Source organism: Anas acuta, chromosome 1 (genome assembly GCF_963932015.1).
Source record: "Anas acuta chromosome 1, bAnaAcu1.1, whole genome shotgun sequence".
NCBI lineage: Eukaryota > Metazoa > Chordata > Aves > Anseriformes > Anatidae > Anas > Anas acuta.
In genome coordinates, this window is record NC_088979.1 from 200,833,513 (window position 1) to 200,859,466 (window position 25,954).

Here is a 25,954-nt window from a genome sequence, read left to right on the forward strand (position 1 = left end):
CCTGAAGTTTAACAGCTGAATCTGGAGCTGAGATGCCTTAAGACACTTTAAAAAAATAAATAAAAAAATCTAGTCATCACCAGTGAAGAGGGAGATGTAGTTCCAGAAAGCAATTCATCCTGTTTTAACATTAGTGCTGGGTTGCCTTTGGGTTGAGTCACCATAGGAGCTGCCTGCTTTTTCCCCAACGAGGATAAATAAAAGTAACCCTGGTTGGAGCATACAGGAACATCTTGATCCTAGTTGCCTGCGTGAGATGGATCCCCATCTCAAGGTGTGATGGATGTGCCCTAATTCAGACATTTCCAGAGTGGACACCTGCAGCTTTTTGTCACCACTGGATCCATTTATATCCATGGGAAAGAGGTGGGATCCTCCAGGGTGAGATGCAGTTGGCCAACTGTAGACGTTAGTTTTGGAATGACCTGTGGTTCCTGGATGTCTTTGAGGTTAAGGATCTTGGTGACACTCCCATGACCATTCAGGAGGTTTGTTGTTGATCAGGATTTCCCCACTGGCCCCAAGCCCTCACCTAATTGCTGAATCATTTTGCCTTTCAGTTCTTTGTGAGTGACCAACATCACAAATGCATCTATGTGCCTGTAAATAAGATGGTTTAACAATTTTGCCACAAACCTTTTACATTTCCAAAATTGTTCTCCTTCAGGTAAAAATCTGTGCTTCTGGAGCCACAGGTTTGGGGTCTTTTATTCCCTTTACTTCCTGTAGCCAGACGTCCTGAGAGGCTGATAACAGCTGGAATAGTTGCATTTTTATCATGTCAATGCATGGAGGACCGCAGAGCATTTTAAAGCCATTGAGAGGCTCAGAGATAATGACTGGTTGATTTTATTTGCCATCCTAGGCTTGTTTATACATCACCGTATTGTAGGCTAGCCAGCCTTGACTCTCTCATTAAAAAAGAGCACTGGGCCTAAGCACCAGTAATTGGAAAGGGAGTTGATATGTAAAATAGGCCTAATGCCAACTTTGTCATCTTGTGGGGATCTCTGCAGCACAGCCAGGACTTTCGTTGTTGGAGCCTGTGACGTGGGAAGGGACGAACAGATAATCGCTTTGGATAATGGATTCTCAAGTGGGCACTGTTACCACTGTCATTTGTTAGGAAGGACTTTGCCTTTCCATGTCTGCCTTTTAATCAGGGATCTCCAGAAACATGAGAGAGGTTGACGAAGGCTGTCTTGTGCTCCTCATCGGTAGGGGTGTTGTGATGGACGAGGAGAGTTGTGTACAGTCCCATTAATGCACACGTGGACGGGATTAGGGGTGTAACCCCATGTTTCTTGGGCTGCTCTGACCCCAGGGCTATGATGTGTCTGCTCTGAACGACCCCCTGCCAGATTTCTAAAAGGGAACAGAAGCTATTAAACAAATAAAATAGAAAATAAAAAGTAAAAAAGGAAGCTTGCAGTCCCTTCACAATCCTGTGTGGTAAAATGAGGGAAAATAAAACACTGATGCCGTGATAAATGAATTCTCTGACATTATTTTTACAGACCTTTTAAAAGTAATTTCCTGATAAAGTCTGCAGATAAAACATTGTAGAGGAGTCAGACTGGAGAGAAATGGATTGATGGAGAGGGAAGGCTGCATCTCTCATCACTGGGGGAATAGCACTGCCAGGGCTTGAGCCTCTCTGTTTGGGTTTAGGAAGGAGAGATCTGGCTGATTTTGAAAACAGATGTTGGGAGTTTTGCTGGACTGCATGTGAATGAGCCTGCTGGTGAGGCTGTGGGAGCAGCAGGGTGAGTGATGCTCTGTGTTGGCACGTGGCAGAGTAGGTCATGGGTGATAAGATTGTAAAAGACTTGTTGCATCCGTAACTAGCATCTGTAATGCTAACATAATTAACTTACTGTTGCCAAATTCTGGAGAAGATTTTGTCGCCCTGGAGACATCGCTCCCTGAATGGGCTGAAGATGTATATACTGAACTGCTTGAAAATTCTGCTCTGTGGTAATTACTCCTTCCATAAGAATATTTAGGATGGATGGAGAAAAGGAGAAACTTGCATGGACTCCCTCAGAAAGTTAGAACAAAAAGAAGGAATGAAAACTGGGAACATACAGAGAGCATCATAGGCTGAGAGAAATGTCTCATGCTTTGAACAAGAAATAGCTCAGCGGGAGAGAGCCCTGGGATGACCTGGAGATGTCCTCAGGATCTGTCCTTGCAGTTGTTGAGCAGCCCATTCGAGTACCACAGGCTCAGATGGATGCAAAAGCAGGGAGCAACCAGGCAGAGGGGATGTGCTTTTAGGAGATGGGCTTTTAACTTTTTGCCTTCACTTTTTCACATCAGATATAGTAATACAATAATAGATTATAAGTAATAAATAATAGACTTAGTGGGACTGGGATTGGTGGTGCTCAGGGGAGAAAGTTGCTTAAACGTAGAAGTAATTTTAAGACTTGCATGGACAACCAGATCTGCTAACCATCTACTCACGGACTCTGATACTGTTTTGTAGAGTCCTAGCCTTTGAAATCTTTGGACCTGGCTCTCCTCTAAAACATTAACTCCACAGGGTTACAGACTTTGAGGCTGAAGGATTTCCCTGATCAGCAAAGTTGTCTGCCTGCATGTTATAGAAGAGAGAAAGTCTCAGCAATTTTTTGCACCAAGTTCCTACCTCGTGGCTAAGCTGTGACTTGTCTTTCAGCCAAGAATGAACAGGGCCCTCATTTTAGGTCCACTATCTCAAACAGGGACAGTTTCTCTGCCTGGAGGTTTTTGCAACGATCACACTACACGAAACAAAGCCCATCCCTTATTCTACATTGAATTTGTCTGATTCCAGATCGTTATCATGGGGTTGGGCTATTTCTTGTCCAGCTGAGTTGAAAACTCATCTGGTAGCCACCTTATCATGGGAGTAAATGTTGATTTACATCTTCATACTTAAGCAGGTTAATTGAGTTTGCAGTAAGGAGTCAGACCTTAGGCTTGATGCAGCAGAGTGCAGTGTTTAAGGGTGATGATGGCTCAGCACTCGTCTTTGAACTCCCAGACAAATCTTTCACCCTCTGCCAGCTCTGACTCAAAACCCCTCCTCCAATACATTTTTTTCCCCTTGCATATATATGTCTGGCTCCATGGGCAGCAAATAAAACCTATTTCTTCCCCTTTTAATGAAGAGAGATTCCTATTGCACAATATAATTTTCTAGTCCTGAAAACTGGAGACCTGTAGCAATAATTGCAATAAATTAATCCTGCTGTTTTCTTCATAAAACTGTCTGGGGAGGTTTCTTAATTCAGTTTGTCATGAGTCACTTTAATTACATCATGACCATGCTGATGAATGTTTGGGCAGGTAAGGGTCTCACAGAGTTTGCCTGATAAATGCTTATTGTGAAGGGCTCATTGCTAGACTGTAAATATTTTTGCTCTGGGGATGAAACTGGGTTTGCGAGATTGCCTGGGAACAAAATGAAAACAATCAGATTTGGCTGATTTTTCTGTAAGTGAAGGAAGATTTATTTTTAATTATTGCTGTGTGTGTTTTGGTGATGGTTTGAGGCCTCAGCTCTGCTCTGCTTGGCGTGGATGCAGAAAAAGAAAGAGCAGTAAAATCAGCTCCTTTGCCATGGGGAAGGATCATGTGTGGGCCAATGGTGTGGATGGGGGAGGAATGATACAGAACCCCAAATCTGAAATGGGACAAGGAGAAATGCAGGGAGCAGTTTTGTGAGTGGTGCAGGAGGTTTAGGGGGAAAGCAGCTGTAGCCCTGGGACAATGGTCCCATGGAGGTCTTGGCTGATGTATTGGGACAGAGGGAGGCTGAGCAGGGACAGATAGGGTGGCAGCACTGAAACTGGGGCTCCACAGTCACAAGGGTTGGGGTATTTGCTCTGTGGGCTGTTCGGCCAACAGAAGCAACTCCTAATATTATCACCAGGAAGCTGCTGTAATTAATAGTCCTGGGGATCCCAAGGCTGGGCCATTACACCCTGGAGATAGTGGATAGGCAGCCAGTGCCCCTGTGGCAAAGGCACAAGTCCCTGTTGCACTATGGTGAGGTTGTTCCGCTGCTGCTGTGAAAGCAGAGTGACTTCTGGTCTCACAGTGGTGGCTGCTGAAGTCCCCAAATCTGCTGAAAGTGCAGTAAGAGCTGGTCAGACTGGCTAAGCACAGATCTTTAAACAAACTTTCTGTGTTTCCTTGTGTTGACGTTTATATTGGTTGCTATTCTCACCCCGAACTCTCTGACATAACTTTTGCCTTCTTTGGCTGTGTTGTAAGCTGCTTTCCATTCTTTCTATTTTTTCTTTTTTTTCTTTTTTCTTTTTATTGTTTTTTTTTTTTTTTTCTTTTGAGCAGATGAGGGCTCCAGCATTGAGGATGCAGACTTCAACTGGGATGAGTTCCTGGAAGAAACAGGAGCCAGTGCCGCTCCCCACACCTCCTTCAAACACGTACGTGCTTTGGCTGTGCCTCGTGAGCATTGAGCATTCTCCCTCTTCTGGTTTTCAGGGGGTTCCTGGCCAACTGAAGTGGGATCTGACCATTTGGGGCAGGATTTGGCCCTCTGAGGATGTGACAGCCTGCATGGGAACAAAGCTGAGTGCTGCCTTGTGCAGCTCCTGGCACTCTAGCTTGTGTTAGGTGACATCAGTTTGCACGCACTGACTGCAGTCACAACTCAGGGCACTCTGTCATCTGCCCTGGGTTCAGATTGGTCATTGATCAAGGTTTATGTTGCTCTATAATACTCATATTTTTATAATGTTTATAATGTACATATGTTTTTTTTATATTCCACTGTTTCTCCTTTTCCTTTTTGTTTTATTGCTATCCATCACAACTCATAGAGCTTGATCTCAGAAGACTGCTTGATTTATCTGAAGGTGTCCTCTCAATGTGTGATTTACTGACTAGCAGGCTCACTCAGCACTAGAGTCCAGCATGGCCCATAGGAAGCCACTGAATAGAATAACAATCTTGCAGCCTCCTTCCTGGAGATGCTGCCTCAGTAGTGTGGGAGCCAAACGCTTGGCCAGATTACCCTTCTGGGTGAATGTGGCTTGTGCAGACATGAAGGAGTCCTGGATATGCCCTGGTAGTTACAGCAAGGTCTGTTCCTCTGGTCCATGTTAGCAGAAGTAGTATCCACAGTTTCTGAAATTTTGACTGATGGAGAAGATTGGAGCACGCTTTGAAGAAGGAGTCTTCAAGCAGAGCCCATTGCATTCAAAGATCTCATTGTATGGGACCAGTTTCTCCATCTACATCCAGTTGTCTAACCTCTTCTGCTCAGCCCACCCGTGTGCTGTTCATAGCCTGCCTTTACACAAGGACATGGACAGAACTGAAATTGATGCACAGGTTCATCATAGTTGAAGGCATGCATGAATGCTCAGGAGGATGTGGGCATCTTAAGCAGGAAAGAGAGGGCTTTTAGCTGTGATGCTCTCAGCTCCCTTAAACTGAGTCTGGTTACCGGCAGAGACATTTTTTGAGAGCTGTGTAGTTGTGGTGCAGTGAGAAGGAAGTTCCTCAAAGAATCTGTTGCTACTTTAGGATTAGTTTCCATTTTGATGACTGCCTTCATGTTATTAAGTTACCTTTGTCTTCAGGTGCCTTCTTGATTTTTTTTTTTGAGGAAGTAAGGAACAGCAGTGATGAAAAGCCTCTCTCTCCTATCAACATCTGAAAAAAAAAAAGTCATACAATCCTCCATTACTTATTTTGCTTTCATTTTAACCACACTAGAGTATTGCAGGATGAAGGACCATAATTTTCTGTACTGGAGAATTACAGGACAATGGTGAAGTTTTATTGTAGTTTATCTTTGGTCCAGTGGATGTCTGGAAAGAGCATCTTGTCTCAGGGTTCTGCTCTGAGCCCTTACCCAAATACTGGAGCCAGGTTGAAGTTCTGTGCTTCGTGAAGTCCTTATGGATTTCTTTAGGTGCATGGAGATGCTTGTTGCAGCCTGCTGATTGTGGTATTCCACACCTGGGACAGTTGATGTGATGTAAGTTTATGCTGGGAATTATCCTTGGTGTCTGTGCTTCACAGTCTGGAACTTCATCCTCCAAAAAATTGGTTGTCCAGGAACTGGAAGGCCCTCAAAGAAGATTTGATTGTTTTGTCCCCAGTTTGTGTGAGTTCCAGTCACAAGTCTCTTGCCTCTAGAATACTGCTTTGGTCCTTACTCTAGATGAGAGCAAGGAGAGACACCACAAATGGCCATGTATCCTGGATTATTCTTGAGGACCCTGAGCATCGCAAGAGCTAAATCCTGTCTTATGACTAAACTAGTAAATTTCACAGATTTTTCTCAATCTTAGATGATCTCCAGAGGTCCCTTCCAACCTCAGCTGTTCTGACTCAGGCATTGATGCTGATGAAAGTGTCTACATAATTAAAAGCATGTGTAGTGTTATAATCTGCAAATAATATATGGCTTTGGCTGGCCACCATTCATGTCATAAACTGGAGTGGGGTGGGTGAGGCAGTGCTAGATATTCCAGAGGAACTCAGTTTTCTTTTTTCTTTTTCTTTTCTTCAGCTTGGCAACCTGAAGTATGAATCTGCAGGTGGCTATGTAGACTGTAATACATTTATCTCTGTGAGCAGAAGAGGCATTTTAACCTGTCATGTAAATGAGAACTAAATCAGAGACAGGCTTAAACCAGATTGTAAAATCTCTCTGTAGGAGATAATGTACTTAGAAATGTTTGAGAATCCATCCTTAAGCATCTCATAGGGAGTCACAGGCTCAATTTTGGATGGACTTCTGAAGACAAAGCTGGCATTGCAAACAGTGGACCAGTATCTACCTCTTCTGTACCAACAGCAGCTCGAGACACCCCACTGGCCCTTGGAAGATTGATTTCGATGTGCCCCTATCAGTCCGTTCAGGGTCTGAGAGATGTGCTCTAAGAGATGCAGTGGTGCCTCCAGTGTCTGTGGGCAAATTATTTGTGACCTGTCACTGCTGAGATGAATGGAAGTGATCTGTCCATCAAAGGGCAGGACAGTGATCCCAAGCCAGTTGTTTCTTTCAGCCGTGGATCCTGCCTTCTTTACCAAGGTGCTGGGAGAGTGAATTGGCTGTGCTTTGAGCTGCTGGGCATGGATTTAGTGGAAATGCTCTCCTCGGTCTGCTTGGCACAGCGTTCAGCCTGTGATGCGTGTCATACATCAAGAGGTGCCTCAGTGTTGTTATATGACTAATTATTACAGCTGGACCTAACTCCCAGAGGTGCTCAGTGCCTGCCTGTTCTACCTTGCACGCATCCTGTCATTTGCCTGATGGAGCTGTGGGGTGGGAAATGTAACCTCAGTAGGGTGACCCACCTTTCTCCCAAGCATTATGTAAAGATTGATGATGCTAAGGCAGCTACCAGCCCTCTCCTAAATGTGATGCACCTGAGGTTGACACTGCTGGTGAGCCCCTTTGGAGTACATGGGACCTTTCATGACGGGGTATGTACTAGTGAAGTAGGCATGATCCTGGGCAGACTGGGAAGGAGGTGGTTGTATTAGGGAGCCCAATCAACTCATGTACTATCCCAGACCTGGTCTTTAGTGGCAGTGTTGGCTTGCTTAGTCAGACAGGGAGTCTGCCTGCAAAGAAGAAAAAGTAACACGATGCCTTTCTCATTCTGTAAGGTTGAAATCAGCCTTCAAAGCAGTTTCCAACCAGGGATGAAATTAGAAGTGGCCAACAAGAGCAATCCGGACACGTACTGGGTGGCTACGATCATTACAACATGTGGACAGCTCTTGTTGCTTCGTTACTGCGGCTATGGAGATGACCGCAGGGCGGATTTCTGGTGTGACGTAATGACAGCAGACCTTCACCCTGTTGGCTGGTGTACGCAGAATAATAAGGTCCTGATGCCTCCGGATGGTGAGTTCTGTGTGTTTTGCTAGAGCCGTGCTGATGGTTAGTCTCCAGACTTCCAGTCAACGTGGAACAAGTGCTCCAGATGCTTGTTGGGTGGTGTTGGGGTGGTGTTGAATGATGCAACACCAACAACTGGTGTTGGGTGATGGGATTCCACTGAAATTGTATGGCAGTTCATGGCCGTGTCTCCATAGGTCAGTGGGTAATTCAATTTGCCAGTCAGCCTCCAGGAGTTTTTGCCATGCTGGTAAGAAGAGAAGAAGCTTCTGGATGAGGTTAGCTTAACTATGAAATGCATTACTAAATTGCCAAGCCATGACTTTCCGTGAGAGCAGAAAGGAAGGACTAAATTCTGGGTGAGGACAAACTAGAATTAACAAGATATTTGGGTGTAACCAAATTCAGAAGTTGGCTGTGCGTTCAAATATTTTGCCCTGGAAGTTTAAAGCCTTCTTTTGCCAGATTCTTTAATTCCAATGGTAGATACACATCAATAAAGATAGCAAAATTTGGTCAGCATAAGTGAGGGTGTGTCCTGATTCTCTGCTTTTTGGTGCAAAAAGCTGAATACAAGAGCTGTAAGTTCCATGTGGAACAGTTTTTTAATAATACGTTTAATCCGCAATGTTTAAGAAAAATAATGTGGTGGGTTTATTTGTTTGTTCATTTTTGCTGTGGACAGCAACAGAACAGCTGTGCATTCTTACCACTACGTAGCTCCAAGCAGAGGTATTCTTGTCACCGTTGCTCATATGTATTCCCTCTGTACATCCAGTTTATTCTGGGCTGGGGGAAGAAGAGATGAATGTTTAGCCTCCGGCTTGTGAATGTGTTTGAGAAAAGTCTCGTTTAAGAATTCTGCCTGCCGAAGTCATTCTTCTACTTGCTGTTCACACGACCGTTGAAAAAGTATATGTACCATTTGTGTGTCACGCTTGACTTCTGGTGTAGCTGTTGCCTCAATTCCTCTGGAAGTGAGCTGTAGTCTATGGATTAGAGCAGAAACAGGCTCACTCCTGCCTTGCATATGCTGAACTCTGAGCTGAACTGTTATCTTTTTGTTCGGATCTGACTGCCTTTTCAATAAACAGAAAATTGATTGCTTAAAAAACAACAGCAACAACAACAAAAAAATATGTCAGAGAAATCTGTTGGTTTAGGAATAAGTCAAATGATGTAAGAGGGGTTAATTTTTTAATTTTATTAGTGTCTTAAACTGCCTTTTATTATGTGGATTGTAATCAGTGTTACCAGAAGGGTGTACAATGCCATAAACTAAATCTCAAAATGCCAGGGTCAAGGGGTAAAAGATTTTATCGACTGTTGTAATAGAAAATAATGATTGTTTCATAACTGGAGGCATACTGCTTTTCATGAAAATGTTAGTCTGCTCTTTGGGCTGTGGCTACTTCATGTAAACTGTTTTGCTTGAGTGACCGCAAATCTGGAGTGTGTGATGGCTCCTTTCTCTTCTGTCCAGGTGATGTAACCGTATGCCAGAGTATTAAATCTGGGAAACTTTCCTGCTTTTTGTGTGTGTGTTTTTTGTTTTGTTGTTTGTTTGTTTTGTTTTGTTTTTCCCTCACCATAAGATGTAAGCATTTAAGAGCTTGAGCTGTGTTTTGGAATGAGACATCTAAAACACCTCGGAACAGCTGAGCCTTTAGGACTTCCATCAGTTGGAAAAGAGGGAGGTCCTAAATGCATTCATAAATCACAGAGCTCCTCTGTGTGTTTGCTCAAGGGATTTGGCCTGTGGTCAAAGGTGGGCTTTGAAAAGATTGTAGCTCCCATGGGGGCAGTACAAGGAGGAGGCTGGGTGTTCAGGAGTGCCTCTTGTCTGCTGTAGGGAGAGCTGAGCTCTGGCCAGCTTTGGAAAGTAGCTTATGAGTACTGGACTTCATTCTATGCAGATGTCTGAAGTTCGTCCTGTGCTTAATTGTTTTGCTGATCGATGACTGTATCTTAATGAACTGAACTTCACTACAGTCCCGAGAGTTTTACCTAGTAAAACCTGAAAGATCAGACCTTGCCTTGATAAAAAAGAAACTGTCATTCCCAATAAACTCCACTGAGGTTTTCTGCCAGTTTAGCATTGCACACTACTTTGTTGTCAAACCTTCTGAAGAAATAAAAGGCAGCTCTGAATTGCGTGGTCTTGTTTCCCAGGGGCCCAGTTCTGCACATATTGATCACAATGAGGGTATCTGTTGGCAAGACCATACAAACAGAATGGGCAGGGCCAGTTACCTGTTGTTACAATTTGTTTTTAATCAAGAGCCAAAGGCATATCTGCCAAGAAGGAGTTGCTTAGCGGGCAAAATACTATCACTGGTACAATACTTTGTTTCTGCTTAGGAAGCAGATAGGACTGATCAGTGTGAGTCTTGTAAATGCGATGCCAGACAGCGCTGGTACAAGTGAGAGGATGGAGAATTTCAATAGATGGAAGAGAGATGGAAAAAAAAAGCAGTCTGGTTCAGTTTACCAAATCAATAGAGCTTGATTTAATGTTCAGCGCATACAGAGCTTTTAAGGGGCAGCTGCCAAATAATTATTGTTTATGATCCTGATAGAAGGAAGTCGTTTAATTTACAGACTGTTGCATTATTATTTATTGGATGACGTTAGTTTTGCATCATGGTGCCTGCAAGGATAATGTCAAGTCATGTTATGTCCTCCCCTGACATTATGGTATAATGCACTAAAATAGGGCTGAGGCCCAAATGCTTCAGTTTGTAATAAAATGTATTGGCATATCAAAGGACAGTGTGAGTGTGCATGTGCCTGCAAGCTTCACCCTCCATCCCCCTTCCCTGCAGGAAATCAAAGGAGTAAAATTGTAGTTACTTCAAGCTTTGCCATTAATTATATTTTTCTCATTACAAATCGGTGTGTAATTTGAATTGCAAACTCAACTATCCTGGCAGAATAGATCTGTTTACCATTCAAAGCAAAATGAAAATTATTTAAATTAGTTAATATAGAACTCATTTGAATGAATTGGATGTTTATTCATGAACTAGCTGAGGCACGTGTGAAGCTGTCCTTATGGTCTGTAGCTTTGGCACTGATCAGCTCTAAAGTCACGTCCTGGGACAGAGATTTCTTTTTTATTGCGTATTAACCGTGGGGTAAACCAGTGGGGTAGGTACTGCCTAATGTAGTTGAGTCTGAAATTTTCATCCTTTCTGGCAGGGCCCTTCAATAACTATAATTCATTTGAGGAAGAGTGATGTGCTTCAGAGTTTGTTGACAGTGGCAGGAATGTGGTGGGAAGGTGGGATTTGGCTTCTGCACTGTAGGTGCGGGATGTAAAGTAGACCTTCCATTGGTTAGTTAAAATTGCCCCATTATAGTGACCTGTATGGAAGCAGAGACAGCTCCTTCATTGCTTCATGTGTTTTACCAAGCACCATCCTCCTCCTCAGCACAGAGCCGATGCGGTTGTTGTTTCATATCCTTCATCCCTTGGGATGTCTTACTCACTGAGCATTAAAAATTTAAGTCTATCTAAACTTTCCCTTACTCGTAATTCCCTCAACAGAGAAAGAAAAAGAGGTCTCTCGCCTCCTTTAGCCTGTTATTTCCATGTGCTGTTTTCCTTTGTTGATGACAGTTGGGTTCATGAACGCATTCACCATCGGGTAGAAGAGCAGCATGGAGAACCTGACAAGCGTAGTAGCTAAATTATGCATTGTGAAACATGCAGAGAGCAGGAACGTCTTTTGATTGACACTTGGGTGTTTTTGTACAGATTGCAGGTTTACAGCTGAGCCAACAGAGCTGAATCTCTCCTGGCACTATCTTAATGCATTCTGGGATGCGCTAAAAACACTGGACGACAAGATTATTGTGTACACATGTAATTGCTGCAGTGGTTTTGCTTTAGCGTTATTGACAGATGGAAATTCAAATAGGGCATTTCAGAGTGTGGATCCTCACAGTGATCTCGTCTGCTTGCAGTGTAAACCAGGAGGCAGAGGAGGCTGGAGATGTAAAGGAATACAACAGCGAGAGAACCAGGTCTATGTGCTGGTTTTACAATGAACTGGTGGAGATGGGAAAACTTCAGAAAACCATCTAGCCATGGATACAGCGATCACAATGATCGATTGTTCTGTGTAGGAAAGCAGCCTCTACTTCTCCATTACACCAATATAAGAAGAATGAAAACTCAAAGGCCTAATCCTAGGATGTAATGAATCCTTCTTGCATGGTGCTGAGCTCCACCAGGGAAAATATGCCAGAGAGTGCTGAACACTTTACTCTGTGAAGGCAAATACCACCATTTGGTCACTTTGAAATAGGTGTTTGTACGCTGCTCAGGTCAGGTTAACTTTTATATTAAATTGAGGCAAAAGGAGGAAAATTTCACTCAGATTTCAAGTGCTGGGTTGCATTGTGGGCAGGGTATGGATTAAAAATTAGATAAAACTTTTGTGACACACAAAACTGGGTTGCCTTCAAATGACAACTGTATTCCCATTTAGGTTGACATTTTGTACTGTGACATGTAGCCTACCTCAGTCCTGCTGTGGACTGATAGAGAGGTCTAATTTCAGATTCCAGGTTTCAGATGGGAATCTTAATAGCCTTTTCTTTTTTTAGTCATATGAGTCTATCAAAAAGCTAAGTCCTGCTCTTTGAGATCTTTGGTGTGAGCAAGGGGAGAAGTGGATCTGTTTGGCAATGGTAGTACTCATGGCATGATGGCTTACTGGTTTCTACACAGACAGAAGGTGATCTGTGGTATTGAACAGCCCATTTGTGTGCAACATGTGGGCTAGATGAATACATAGATTAAAGAAATAAATTACGTCTGAGCCATTTTTCCCCTTTTGTTAGAGTTCAAGTGAAATAATCAATGGGTGTAATGGTTAGAACAGACACCAGGTTTGGGATACAATGGAAAATAATGGAATTGAGACAAAATAGGGCACAGGGCATGGAAAGAACAGCAAGGGGTGATGGCGAGGCAGAAAAAAAAAGAGAAAAGCAAGTTTTGAGTAGTCAGTTTGTGTTCAATGTGTGGATTCGGTGTCATGCAAGAAGCCCTATGGGCACCGAATGCTTTTCTGTAGGACACTTTGAGGCTGGTGGGTAGTGGTGGAGATGTGGCCCTGCCACTTGCCTTTAAACCCCATTTTTGGATGTCACTTGTGTTCAGAAAGCTTGTCCGTAGGGTCTTCAGGGTGACAGAGGTAACATTTCTGCAAATAGGTACGGGCCTTCAGAACTGCTCTCAGAAAAGGCGATCATGGATGTTTTTTTACAGCTGAAGCCAACTTTCCCCTGGTAATCTCATCCCAGAGGAAATAAAACTTAGACTGTGCCTGCAGCTCAGTGATTATAGTGCAAGTAGAGGGATCAGATGGGCAGGGCGGACTTCCTTTATCTTTCTGAGGAGTTGGCTCGCCTCCTCTGACTTATCTGAGATGAGTTTGCTTTTCAACTGGTATAATTGAGAGCAGATCTGGCTCTGCTTTACCTCTTTCATTGAAGGCTCACCTGAAATATTACTTCCTAAGAGCTCGAGGCTGGAGAAAATCAGTAGGCATTCACTGAGCTTATGCTGTTTTACATCCGCTAAGAACCGGGCCCTCGAGCCAAGTGAAATGAAACTCGGAAATCTTCTTTGGCAGGTTGTACTGTGAAAGACTGTGGATATTTCTAAAGTAGTGTATAGATTTAAAAAAAACAACAACTTGCTTAGTCTTTATCCTCTTATTCCATCAAAACCAAATTTAGACTAACCTAATGTAAATAGATTGCAGGATTTCTTTATTTTAAACACTGCAAATGACTCTTAGTGCAGTGTTTTATGTGTGCTTTTCAAGTCAACTTTAGCAGAGTATTAATTATGCAGGGGTGACGTTAGCATAAATAACTAGTCAGCAAATAAATGTCAATTAAATATTCTATTAGCATAGTAGGCAGCTTTATGCATTGGCATAGAACATTTAGCAGATCATACTTAATGAGCATGTAAAAAAATAACATTATTTTTTTCTTTGCTCTCCTAATGATGGCAGAAGGGAGAAGAGATAGGGAGGTAAATATAATGCTAGCCTTGGCTGAAGAGTTGAGGGTGTTTGGGCTGAAATTTGCCCTAGTGGAAGGGTGTCAGTTGCCTCCATTGCCTCTTGGGAGCTTGCAGCAGCTGGAGATCACTGGAGCGCATCCTGGCTCAGCATCTCCCCGCCGGCCCCACTCAGCCCCTTGCATTCTGGCTCCTGAGAAGAAAATATTTTCATTACAGCACCCACGGGAGTTTTTCCTTCCCTTCCTTGACAAGAGTCAGATGGCTCAGTCTGGGGTGTGAAAATTCAAGAGTTAGCCCATTTCTCGTGCGGTGTCAGGATAATGTTGTCTTGATCACAAAAATAGTCTTTTTGCTACTGTGTGGAGCTGCAAATCTTTTGCACGTGGTGTTGGCTTTAGTTACTTTTGAGAGACTTCATATTGCCAAATGAGGCCCTTCTGGGGTAAACCAAGCATAATAGGTCCCCGTGTGTCTTATGGGAACGTAAGTAATCATTGAACTACTGTGCAAATGTGGCACAGAATGGCCAGTGGGACAGGCCTTGCGAAGCATGTGAGTTGTTGATTTCATTAAATGTAGGGTTTCTGAGCATCTCCAGATCTGCGGGGCTGGAGTCAACTTTTTTTTTTTTTATTTGATTATTTGAAGTCAACCTTTTTATTATTATTTGATTTTCTTTTTAATATGATTTTTCAGGTCTAGAGGCAGAGTTGCAGAGAACCTTGTAGGGATGAAGTGCAGGCTGGTTTGTAAGGTGGGCTTGGGAGTAAATGATTTTTCCTGGTATTTCTGCTGTGAGACTTGGACAAAGAAACACCGAGTGAGAAATGAGGTCTGTGCTGCTCTGGCCTTAGCTTTGGGCTGTGGTGATGCAGGCTACTGAGGGGGGGAAATAAATACTTGATTAAGCATATATTATTTTGTTTGAAGTTTTTCAGGAGTGTGGTGAAGGTGGTCCTTAGGGAAGACCCCTCCTGTGAGGCTCCCAGCCTTGGCTCTGCAATGTCCCTGTAGTTTAGGTGTGTGGGTTTTAGGGTGGGGTGCTGTCAGGCTCTCTGCAGAGAGGAATATTTCTCTTAGGGTGAAACCCCATCAGCTGAGGTCAATCTTTGTACTTCTCTATTGAATTTTTGGTCCCTCTGACTTAGAAAAGGTGGGTTTTCCTCCTTTACAAAGCCTTTGCTTTCTTCTCCTCAGTATTTTCCTTTGGAAGAAGTCACTGTTTCCCGCTCCTCCCAAAATATCAGAACAGCTGTTTCTGGGATTAAATGCCCCAAATGTTGTTTTGAATTGCAGAAGTGCCTTATGGGGTTTGGACGTGGGGGCTGGTCCCTCCTTGCCCTTTTGCCTTGGCTAGACTCTAGCTAGGCCTCTCCTTGTGAAGGCATCCTGAGATGAATTCTCCTCCTGCCCCATGAGATGCTGTTGTGTTTGGGGAACCCAGCCCCTGCTGAGGACCAGGCACTTGAAAACCCAAGTCACAGGAGGTGGTTTAGGTTTCCAGCAAAAATTAAAAAAAGGCAGAGATGGTACTTGAAAGAGGCTCTGGTTATTAAAGGCGAGAAAAGAACACGCTTTAATCAAAACCTAATTTTCCAGCAAGAAGCTGTTTCAGCAGAAACACTTCCAGCAGGCCTAGTTTCCAGGGACAATGATGTGTGCTTATGGTGTATTTATATTTATTTATTCTCACAAACAAATGGAGTAAGAGAAATGGGAGCAGGCCTGACCAGGCAGCCCATGGTCCAACAAGGCAGGGATGCGCACAGTGACTGAGGCCATGAGACCTGCACAGGACCCTGCAGTTCACCCTGCTCTTTTTATTGTTTAGGATTTTATGGGAAAAATAGGCCTGGCCTATGTCCAGACTAACTATTGGTGCAATTTTTTAGAGACGAGTTTTATTAATGCAATTATCCCTGCACAGTCCTAATGCAGATCCTGGATTTTTGCACACTTACAGATGTAAAGTACACTTATTTGGATTTCTAAATGTAGCCTATCCTCATTTCTGTGCTGCACTGAGATGTGTAGTCAGTAAAAATACAGTAAAATGATATTACATCGCTTTACAGCTAACATTGAGGATCCTATGGCACTGTTTATCCTTGTGTGTTATTAGCCCAACTCGGAGCATGGGTTTAATCTGTAGTTTGGCTGGCAGCCAAGGAAGGGTTCGAGCAGGGGATCTACTGATGGAGTGAGATTTGATAACAAATGACTCAGACACACCAATGCTGAAATGAATGCAGTTTCTGACTCCTTTTCTCTTGTTTGGGTGGACTTTCTGTCCCAGGACAGTCAGGGTCTCGGAGAGGGAAAAGGAAAATACTCTTTGCAGTGTCCTCATTCTTGATGCAAAATAAATGTTTTTTTTTTTTACAGGTGCTTTCTGCCTGACTAGTGAGTGGGTTTGTCAGGCAATCCCTACATAGCTTTGTGCCCTTCCTCAGCAATTTCCTGTTCAACCTGTCACCTGTCTGATGCTGAGCTGGGCAGGCTTCACCCCTCCTTGCATCTAAAACTGTGCACGCATCTCCTGGAAGGGGAATCTCTGAGCATGTGTCTCTTAGCTGGCCTGACTTCTATTTCCATCTATTGCTGCGGGTGCAATAAATCAGCAGGGTGCTTTGCAGCATGTAGCAGTCCCTTTTGGGTGGCACAGGGAAGGCTGAATTATTTTAACTGCAGCTATCCAGTTACAATTCAAGAAGCAGTGCCTTGTGTACAAGCAGCAGTGGAGCTGAGGAGTGCGCTTACTGCAATGAAAACTGCAAACCTGATCCTTTCATAAACAGTCTGGAGGGGGATGGATGTTGAGTAGGGGGGGAAAGAAAAGCAGTGTTTTTTGTGGACTTTGACAAGTTATAAATATATCCTGAGTGAAACTGATAGCGTGGAGCTTTATGAAAGATTTAATGAATAAATATTTCATGCCCACATGGTGCTTCTTCAGTAACGCATGCTGCCGGTAAAAAGCAATAAACAAAGAACCTCCTTCAGGGTTTGTTTGGGCTTCCAAATTAAACTAATTTAATCAACTTTTTCAGTCAAGCTTGATATTAGTTCATTTCTGTACACAGCACTGTACTTGGATCTGCTTGTTTTCTCCTGTAACCTGTTTTCCTGTCAGGAAGGTGTTTGAATATCAAAGAATGACTCCTTTCATCCCGCCACTGTGGTGTGCATCTGGGTTTTCAAGGCAGAGAGCACAGGCTGACTTTCTCCCTGTCCTGCAGCTTGAGGAATCAGCCGTCCTCCACAACCGTGGCTGTCAGGGTTAGAGGTCCCCCTGGTGAAGTTTTCATTTTCCAGCAGGGAGGTCGCTTGAGCACAGTGCTTGTTTCTGAATGCAAGCAGGTGGGCGTTGTTTGGGTTTTGGGAGCCCTTATCATCCAGTTTGCTGCTCAAAGAGCCAGAGCTAGCCATGCGTGCTCTGGGGACTGGCTTCATGTGGGCAGCAAGGCTTGCATGCATCTGCATTGGGTTTATTGCTGCACAGATTTATGCAGAGATTGAAATGCTTTTCCAGCTCAGGCTATTGGCAAAGCTGGGTCTCAGGCATGCTAGTGCTGCTGCTTTATTGGGTGACTGTCACAACAAGTGGCCAGGAGGAGAAAAGGTTATATATTAGCACTGTGCTCCACGTCTTTGAAATACTTTAAAAATCAAATAAGATTTATAGAGAGCTGTTTTTCCTTTGAAAAGAGCAGGACAGCAGCTAATTGATTCTTTCACAGCTGGACCATGCAAATAAAGAGCAAACAAGGCATGGTAGGGAGGCAAAAGCAAGGGTGCTAAGAAGAGTAGAGCTGACTTTGAGAAGACATCGGTGGACAGAGCTGCTCAGTGAGCTGAGGATCTGCTCAAACTTGGACACTGTCACGCACCTTCATGTGAGGTGCTGGGGTTTTTCGTTTTGCCTAATGCAGGTGCATGGAATGGGACACTTCTCAGCTTTTCTCACAAGAAAGTGCTTTTTGTTATTGTTGTTGTTCAAAGCCACTGATCTGGAATCTTTTTTTATTTTTTTTTTTTTTTTTAGTGGGCAGCCTCGAGAACTGGAATTTTCCCTTGGGGCTGCATGGAGTAGATTCCCATGAAGCATGTGCCAAACTCTGGATTGTGGCAAAAAAAGGGGTTTTGTTAGAAACTTTGGAGGAAGCTCTGATTGTCCAAACCCATGTAGACCTGTACTATTATTTTTATTTTTAATATTATTTAGGGAAATTGTTATTGTGTTTATCTAGATCAAAACAGAGCAAAAAGTTGCACCTTTTGATAAGACTGATGGCTTCCTGTAGTAGCACTGAGGCAGTTGGCAGATAGGTGACTGAATATTTCAATAGTTGACTGATCTATCTGGAAGTGTTGGCAGCACCAAATTCTGCTGTGGCTCCTGACTTCCTGCAAGGAAAGCATTTTTGGATGGGACTTGAGCACCATTCAGGATGCTCAGAGGGCTTAAGATAAGTAGTTGGGATCCTGTGGCTTTGCCTTCTGCTCACAATTCTGGTCACAGTCTGTGGGATAACGCTGCAGCCACTGCTGTGACTAAACCATTGGTTCTGGACCTGACATTTCGTGCGAGTTTGTGCTGGAGGAACAAAGATATGGGAGGAGAAGAGTAATTGCAGCATGACTCTGAATGAGAAACTGTATTTCCAAGGAAATAAAACAGCAAAATCCTCCCCCCAAGACACTTAAGTTTCAAGGGATGGAACCATGTAAATTATTTTACAATTAAGGTCCCGATGGGGCTCCTAAATAAAACTTTGGTTGAGGAGACAGTCAGTTTTAGAAGTACTGGGCTTTTATGTTGAGCCATCATTTGACATCACCCCACTATTTGCTGCAAACCATATGAATATAGAAGAAAATGTAGAATGAATGAGAATATTTTCACTGCCAAACAGCTCTTTTTGTAGATGTGTTGAGTTGTCATTGAAGAGATTGAAACGTTCTTATTCAAGCAGAGGCCCCTAAGTCGTGTACCTCATTTGTGACTGTGTAGTCCACAACTTTTAACATCCAGCAGTGTGTTAATGTCACACACATCCTGGTATGTGAACTCTGAAGCTGTTGAGCTAGAAGCCCTGAAATCCTAGAAAAGTGCAAAAATCAACCCCGAAAGCATAACATGCTTAACAAAGCACTCTTTGGCATGGTCAACCTAATTAATGTCCAGATGAATGGGATTTTATAAAATGTTCTTTAAAAATAAGAATTGTGAGAGTCTAAGTGGCTGTCTTGGTAATTGCTTCTAATTTCCCTTCCCCAGTCTCCCATAACTTCCCCCAGAGCAATTTTGGAGTGAAAATGCCACCTCAACTGGAAGACTAGGCTTAGGTAGTTAATGTGGCGATGTAATCATCAACAGATTTTAATTGCAAGTGGAGACATCTGTAGGGACTTAAAAATAAGCAAACAAGCAGACAAAAAAAAAACACAACCAAGCTATCATTTATAGTGTAAGCATGGCACAGTTTTTGGCCTTTGTATCAGGGAAGGAGGTGACTTTCTGTAGGAGCTGGGAAGGGTAAATAGCACAAGGGACTTGATCCGGAGCACACAGCAGTCAGCATACACATTCCTTCGGTGAACCTTTTTTTGATCAGCTTGAAGATTAAATAATGTCTGTTGTAGCTGAGTGGACTTCAGGGGATTTTCTGGGCTCATTTAGGGCAAGGACAAACCAATGTGTCCAGTGTCATGTCTTCAACAGAGCATCCCTTCCTACACTTGGCTAGTGGCATCTCCAAGGTCGCTCATGAGGTGCATGCATACAGCAAGCCTGGGAGGCTGCTAGGAGCAGATGCAAGCAGCAGCGTGATCCCAAGCCAGCTGTGACTTGCTCTTGATTTTTCTTTCATTACACATGGTAATGCGGGCTCCTAGTCATGACGGAAGGGGCTTGCTTCCCGAAGCAGACCATATGCTCCTGGAGCCCGTGCAGGTAGCTGTTAGGCAGTGCAGAGATGAAGTGATGGCCCTAAAAAGCATTTTCCTGGTGAGAATTGAAAAGCGGTTCCTCCAACTCAGAATCCAAATTCCAGGACAAGTCTGGCTCTGTTGCATGAAATTGGAAAGTTTTTTTTAATTTCTGAATTCCCAGTTATTTCATGCACCTGTGTGTTTTTGTTCCTGTTTGATTTTGATCATAATAGGGGGAAAAAAACAAACACAAAAAAGAACACACACACAAAAAAAGCAAATTGGCTTAAGGATTCTCTACAGCACTTCCAGATTGATAGTTTATTTTGTGATTTGAGGCAGAGCATCCACCTCCTGTGTTTGTAGTGTAAAAGCACTTTTTCCCACACTATCATTGTTGGGAATGGATAAAGAAATGTGGGAAGTTCAGTTTTTTATGCCTGTGACATAAAAATGCAGCTGCTCCTCAACCTGCTGGAGTTAATACAGAAGGTGTATCCAGAGAAAACTTTGCCAAACTCAGGAAACATTCTGCTATGTACTGTATTAGCTTTAATGAAGAGGCTCTGCTGTGATGAACCTGGAGTCTGAAGAGGCAAGTAGAAAATCCTGCAATTCTCCCATGCTTTGCAGTCCCGGCAAGGTGACCAAGCAGTTCCTGGAAGTGTGACAGATCCGTGCCCTGGGCATTTGGGCAGTGAAAATGCCTCTTCCATAGAGCTTTGAGCTTCCATAGAGCTTTGCTTTGAGCTGTTCGCTGTTGCCCTTAAACTTGTCAGCCTTGACATCAGCAGTTGGCTCTGTTTAGAAGCCTTTTTCCCCCATAAAGCATCTACAATATTTGTTTAGGAACAAAGAAGGCAAAAATACTTTGAGGAAACCTTGTATGTTGACGATAAGATTAAGAGCTCACAAATGAGTTTAGTGAGCCACAGCTCCACACTGAGATTTAGAAGACTCTGGTGTAGTGGGGAAGCCATCAGAGCACTGTCCCATCCAGTCTTCCCATAATGATGGAGATGCTAAAGTGCTAAAATTCAGAGAGGTTTGGAGCATTGTAGAGAAGCTGCTTCCATTTCAAATCCTGCAACATGCAGTTAATTGCATTTCAGATGATACCTTGAGAAATATTCTGTGTTAATCTCCAGTTCAGATCTAAACTCTTTAAGGTTTGGGGGATTTTTTTTTGATCCTGGGATTTACAGTTCAAGCCCTTTTCTAGTTTCAGGTGAGGAAAACACATGTTTAGCAAGCACAAAATGAGTCTTGATGGAGTATTTCTTTGGTGTTGCAATGATGATTGTGAATTTACATCTTGTGCATAGGACGTTAAGCACCTCACGGGGCCTGGCTGAGCTCAGACCGTACCATTAGTTTCAGGAAGGATGCATGATGAATGTTCATAAGGACCTCCAGGGCCTGATCTGTGGTGCTTACGTCATGCAGCTGAGGGGCTCCAAAGTGATTAAATGGGATTTGATCATTAGAAGCAGGCAATACAATTCCAATTAATTTCAGAATGAGCTGCAAATGCGGAATTCAATTTTTTAACACATTTATACCTCATAGGGTGTCAGAAGGTGAAATCACGGTGAATGAGGTTTGTCAGCTATTTCTTTGGTAATTTGGGAGTGTGCTGGCTAACTTTTGGGCTGTGGGGAAGGTTGGATTTCAGTTGTGCCCCGTGCTCTGACCACGAGCGGTGAGATTTGCAGAGAACTAAAAATGAAGTCAAAAATGAGCTTCTGTCTGTTTTCTTGGACTCATGTATATCCCATGAATTTTCTAATAGGGAAGAAAAAACAGTCTCTTTGTAGTCTAGTGTTGTAACCAGGAAATAAAACTTGCAACCTGATTTTTTTTATTGATGTTTCCCACCAGAGCTGAAAAAAGAGACGTCTAAATTACTCTTCTGTTGTGTTTTAAACAATGCAATGCATATAATAAACTGCAAACATCATCTCCACTAATTCTGATCTTTCTGTAGCAGATGGGAAATGAAAAAAAAAAAAAAAAAACAAAAAAAAACCAGAATGGATTTCTTAGACATCAAGTCTCTTTCTGTATGTGCTTCTGTGTTTTGATACCTTCATTAACAGTGGATATTTGCTGTAGTCTGTTGGCACTGCCAGAGAAAAAGAGGTAATTGTGCAGTGAGCTGGTTTGTTCTTTATGTAAGAACATTGTGCTGCTGTAAAGTTGTTGCATTTTACAGGGATGTCTCCAAAGAATAGCCTTCAGAAAGTGGCTGCGGGATTTGGAAGTGAGAAAAGGCACTTAGTGTGTGAGATAATTGGACAGAGTGTGAAGGTGTGAGGTCAGAGACTTGGGCATAGTATTTATATTGCAATGACATCTCCTTACAGAGTGGCCCGTGACTTTTAGATGTTGTAATGGTGCAGAACTCCTTTGGGACTGGTGTTTGAGATCCCAAAGGGACAGGACATAAAAGTGCCTCTTGTGATCACTTGCAAAGGTGAGCCAAGAGGATAGCATTTGGCATCTGGGCCAGGATCAGGTGGCTCTAGACCTCTTTTCCTTCACCAGCTCCATTTCCTAGCATCAGAGAGAACTGGTGCAATGCAGCATTATGTGAGAGACCCCCATGCTAACCCATAACAATGACTGGCATGGTTCAATGCGTGCTTGGTGCTGGGCAGAGGTGCTAATTCAGGGTGTTAAGCAAGCTGATGGCTGTATTGCTGTTGGTTCTGGAGCTAACTTGGATAGGGACGGATCCCAGAATTGCTGCATTTTGCTTAGTGGATGTGCATTTCTTCACTTTCTTTATTTCTCGTCTGGAACTAATGCACAGGAAGCATATGAAGTGATGTTTGTTGGCTTTATCAGGGTGTTGATGGGCCAACAACGGGCATGCATCCTCCCTAGTAGTTGCTCAAACTTTTTAAAACAGATTTTACAAAGTGTCCATGTATCTCTATCTACCTGCAACAGCACATCTCTCTGTAAGGATGACCAAATGCCATCCGTGTTTTCACCCAGAGGGGTTACAGCTTGGAAAAAAAAAATAAAAATCTGAGAATCTGCCTACTAAGTGGGATTTTGTGCTGGGTATTTGGTGCACTTACCTGTGTCTCATGTAGGTACACACATAACCCATCTCCTGTCACCTCACTCTGACGTCTGTGACCTGGGCCTTTCTGAACACCTTCTTAAGGTGCTGATTTTGGCTGGAAAACAGAGCTCTTATAATTATTGTTACTATTTTTTATAAGGTTACCAATTGATTTTTATGTTTTTGTTTTTTTTTTTTTAATGGGATAAAAATAGATTTCAAAATTACAATCAAAATACCAGGTTCCCCACCTCCCTGAATGCTCCCAAGCTCCTGATTTGACAAGGCGTTCATTAAGACTCCTGGGTCTGAAGACTGGGAGTTTGAGCTCTCATCTCACGTGATACATCTCTTCTGTGCATTGAGCATAGCACTTAATGCAAGTGGAGGAAAAAAGTAATCAAGGAACGTGCATGGAGGCTTGGGGTTAAGCAGCGAGAGTCGTGGAGTTTGGATGCTTATTTTCACAGTGAGCCATCACCCTAATGGACACTGATACTAATGATGCAGGAACCCCCATGGTTATATGGTTTGTTCAGAATTTTCAAATGCTGGGCTTTGCCTGGCTTTCAAAAATATCTTCAGCAGCTCTATCTGTGTGTGTACAGGTGCGAGGCCATTCAAGTGAGCCATTCCTGCTTTACTTCTAATATTGTTGTTGATACCAATGAAATTTAGTTACCTTGCACCTGGAATTGAGTTGGGCAGAGTGTTATTATTATGCATGAAAATGTAAAATCTCTGTTTAGATAAGGGCAAAGGTAAGAAAATACTGAGAAGTAGAAATTACTTGCTTTGAGTGAAGTGTTCTCTTCACCTTTGTAGTTATACAGCAGATTTCCTCCTAATTTTTTACATAGGTACCTAAAAATAAACCATCTCTCTTTTACCATGTTATATGATATAGCAAAATCAGAATAATCAGCCTTCATTTGTGCCTGCAGATGCAAGAGGACAGATAACTGGCCCAAGTAAAATTGTTCATGTCTAGGGGAGCTTTTATGTTCCTACGTGAATTGCCAGGCAACTGCTTTCCCCAATTTGTGGTAGTGTAATGTAGCTTTTCCCTCTTGTTTGGTACCTAACCTAGATAACAAGGTTTCAAAATTGTGTTCCAGGTGAAATTAATGTAAAAGCACTTAAAAAATAGGGATACTCATGGCAAATGCTCTAAAAAATTGACTGCCCTACCCTTAAATACCACCCCATGGAGACTGGATGGCCATAGGTGACTTTTAGATACGTTGAGGACCAGGTGAATTAACTGGTTGCATTCCTGCAAGGCTGGAAGATGGGAAGAAACCAGTTTCCCTCCCCTCTCGCTGTCTCTGACTCTCCCCCTTCCCCAGTTCCCATTTTCCCAAGGGAGAGCAGTGCTGTGTCTCGGTGGTCCTTGGCTGCACAGGTCTGCTCACATGAAGCGAAGGGCTGCGACAAGTGCAAATAGAGCTGCTGAATTTACTTCTGTTCTTTATCTACTTAATCTGATTGCGATTGATATATAATGCCACCTAGATAGAGCAGAGCCGCTTCTCATTATCAACACACTTCTCATTTATTTATTTATTTTTTTATTGTAAGCAATCCAGTGCAAGGAGGGTATTGACTTTAACTGAAAGGGAGTAATTAATCACAGTACTTATGAGTAGATCATTTACTGCGGCTTGCATGCAGGATGGGGAGCTGAGACCATTGTACTCAGTCAATCAAGGCAGGCTGCACGGGCTAATGGCACAGGGGTCACCGTGCTGTTGGGATTTATTAGGCAAATTTCTCTTCTGATCTAGGACAATTTAACTTGTAAGCGGAAAGCCGTAACAGTGGGCTCTGAAGAAGAGTATGCTTGTTTCCATAACGTGTTTGTGGCTAAGGCAGCCGAACATGCCACGTGGAAATGCCTCAGCGGTCACTGGTGGTGACCCTCCTGCCAGCTGCTTTGTGCTGGGTGAAGTTCAACATGCTGAGCAGCTCCTTCCTTGGAGCTGCAGTAAGTTAATTACTGAAAGACCTTGGCATCATTCAAAAACAACAACAAAAACACACCTTTAATGTAATAGCATCCACTCACCCTGGCTGCATGCACGCACAGTTTTCTCCCACAGCATCCACATCCTTTTCTTCTTCCACCTATTGGACACAAAGCACAGACCAAAGCAAGCTGCAAGAAATGAAAAGCAACTCCCAACCCACCTGCTGCTTTTTTATTGTTAAAAAAGTAACAGTTAATTAAGGACTAGAGAAGCCCGAGGGGAATAGTGTGTCTGTGAAGGACTAAAAGGATGTTAGGAAGTAAAGTCTTATGTGGACAATGAGACAATTTTTTCCATGTGATTTTACTTGTTTTAGCTACGAGTGTAAGTTGATTATTTCTGGACACCTTGAATTGCAAAAGGAAGAATAACAGTTGCAGTCTACTGAAATTCAGTATAATTGCACAATAAGGGAATTTTTTAAGGTGAGAACATAACTTTTTCTAATCAAAGGGTGCATGTAGAATTGGGTATACAAGGATTAAAATCTGTGCATTGGCCCTTTCTTAGATCAGGATCATAAAAAGCGCTGCATGGGTAGTTTCTTAGAAATGGCACTGGGTTGTTTGGAGTAGCCTGAAAAATGGAGCATGCGAAGGATTTTGAAGACAACTAAAAATTATTATATGAAGTAGCTCATGAGGTCTAAACAAAGAAGATTAATTTGATGTTTACACATTTTCAAAGTTTTATTTATAGAAAGTAATTAGATAATTAACGGCTCTAAGAGCTAGTAGATCAATTCTGTAGCTTAAACCAACATCCTCCAACAGCGTACAAGAGCAGCTCATTCCATTACAGTTATCACCCTTTCATACATTAGCCTGTTATAAATGCATGTGAATGGCATCACAATGTACTGCTGACTCCAGGAATATATTTTGAACACGGGTGTATTCTTTGATAGAAAGTTGTTTATAACTTCAGTTTTCCATGAAAATCCCCTATATAATATTTTCTTTGAAGGCTTTCCATTTTTAAGACAG

The 25,954-nt window shown here is 42.9% G+C and overlaps 1 protein-coding gene across 2 annotated transcripts in view; it reads left to right on the forward strand.

Moving 5' to 3' along the window:
* SFMBT2 (Scm like with four mbt domains 2) overlaps positions 1-25,954 on the forward strand; it is a 108,036-nt gene that overhangs the window by 13,253 nt on the left and 68,829 nt on the right. Inside the window, exons 3-4 of one of the 2 annotated variants that reach the window (XM_068670082.1) lie at positions 4,345-4,439; positions 7,645-7,885. In XM_068670082.1, coding sequence (XP_068526183.1) covers positions 4,345-4,439; positions 7,645-7,885 — 336 coding nt within the window. Of the gene's footprint in view, positions 1-4,344; positions 4,440-7,644; positions 7,886-25,954 lie in introns of those variants that run through there. The other variant, XM_068670084.1, reaches the window with a different exon arrangement.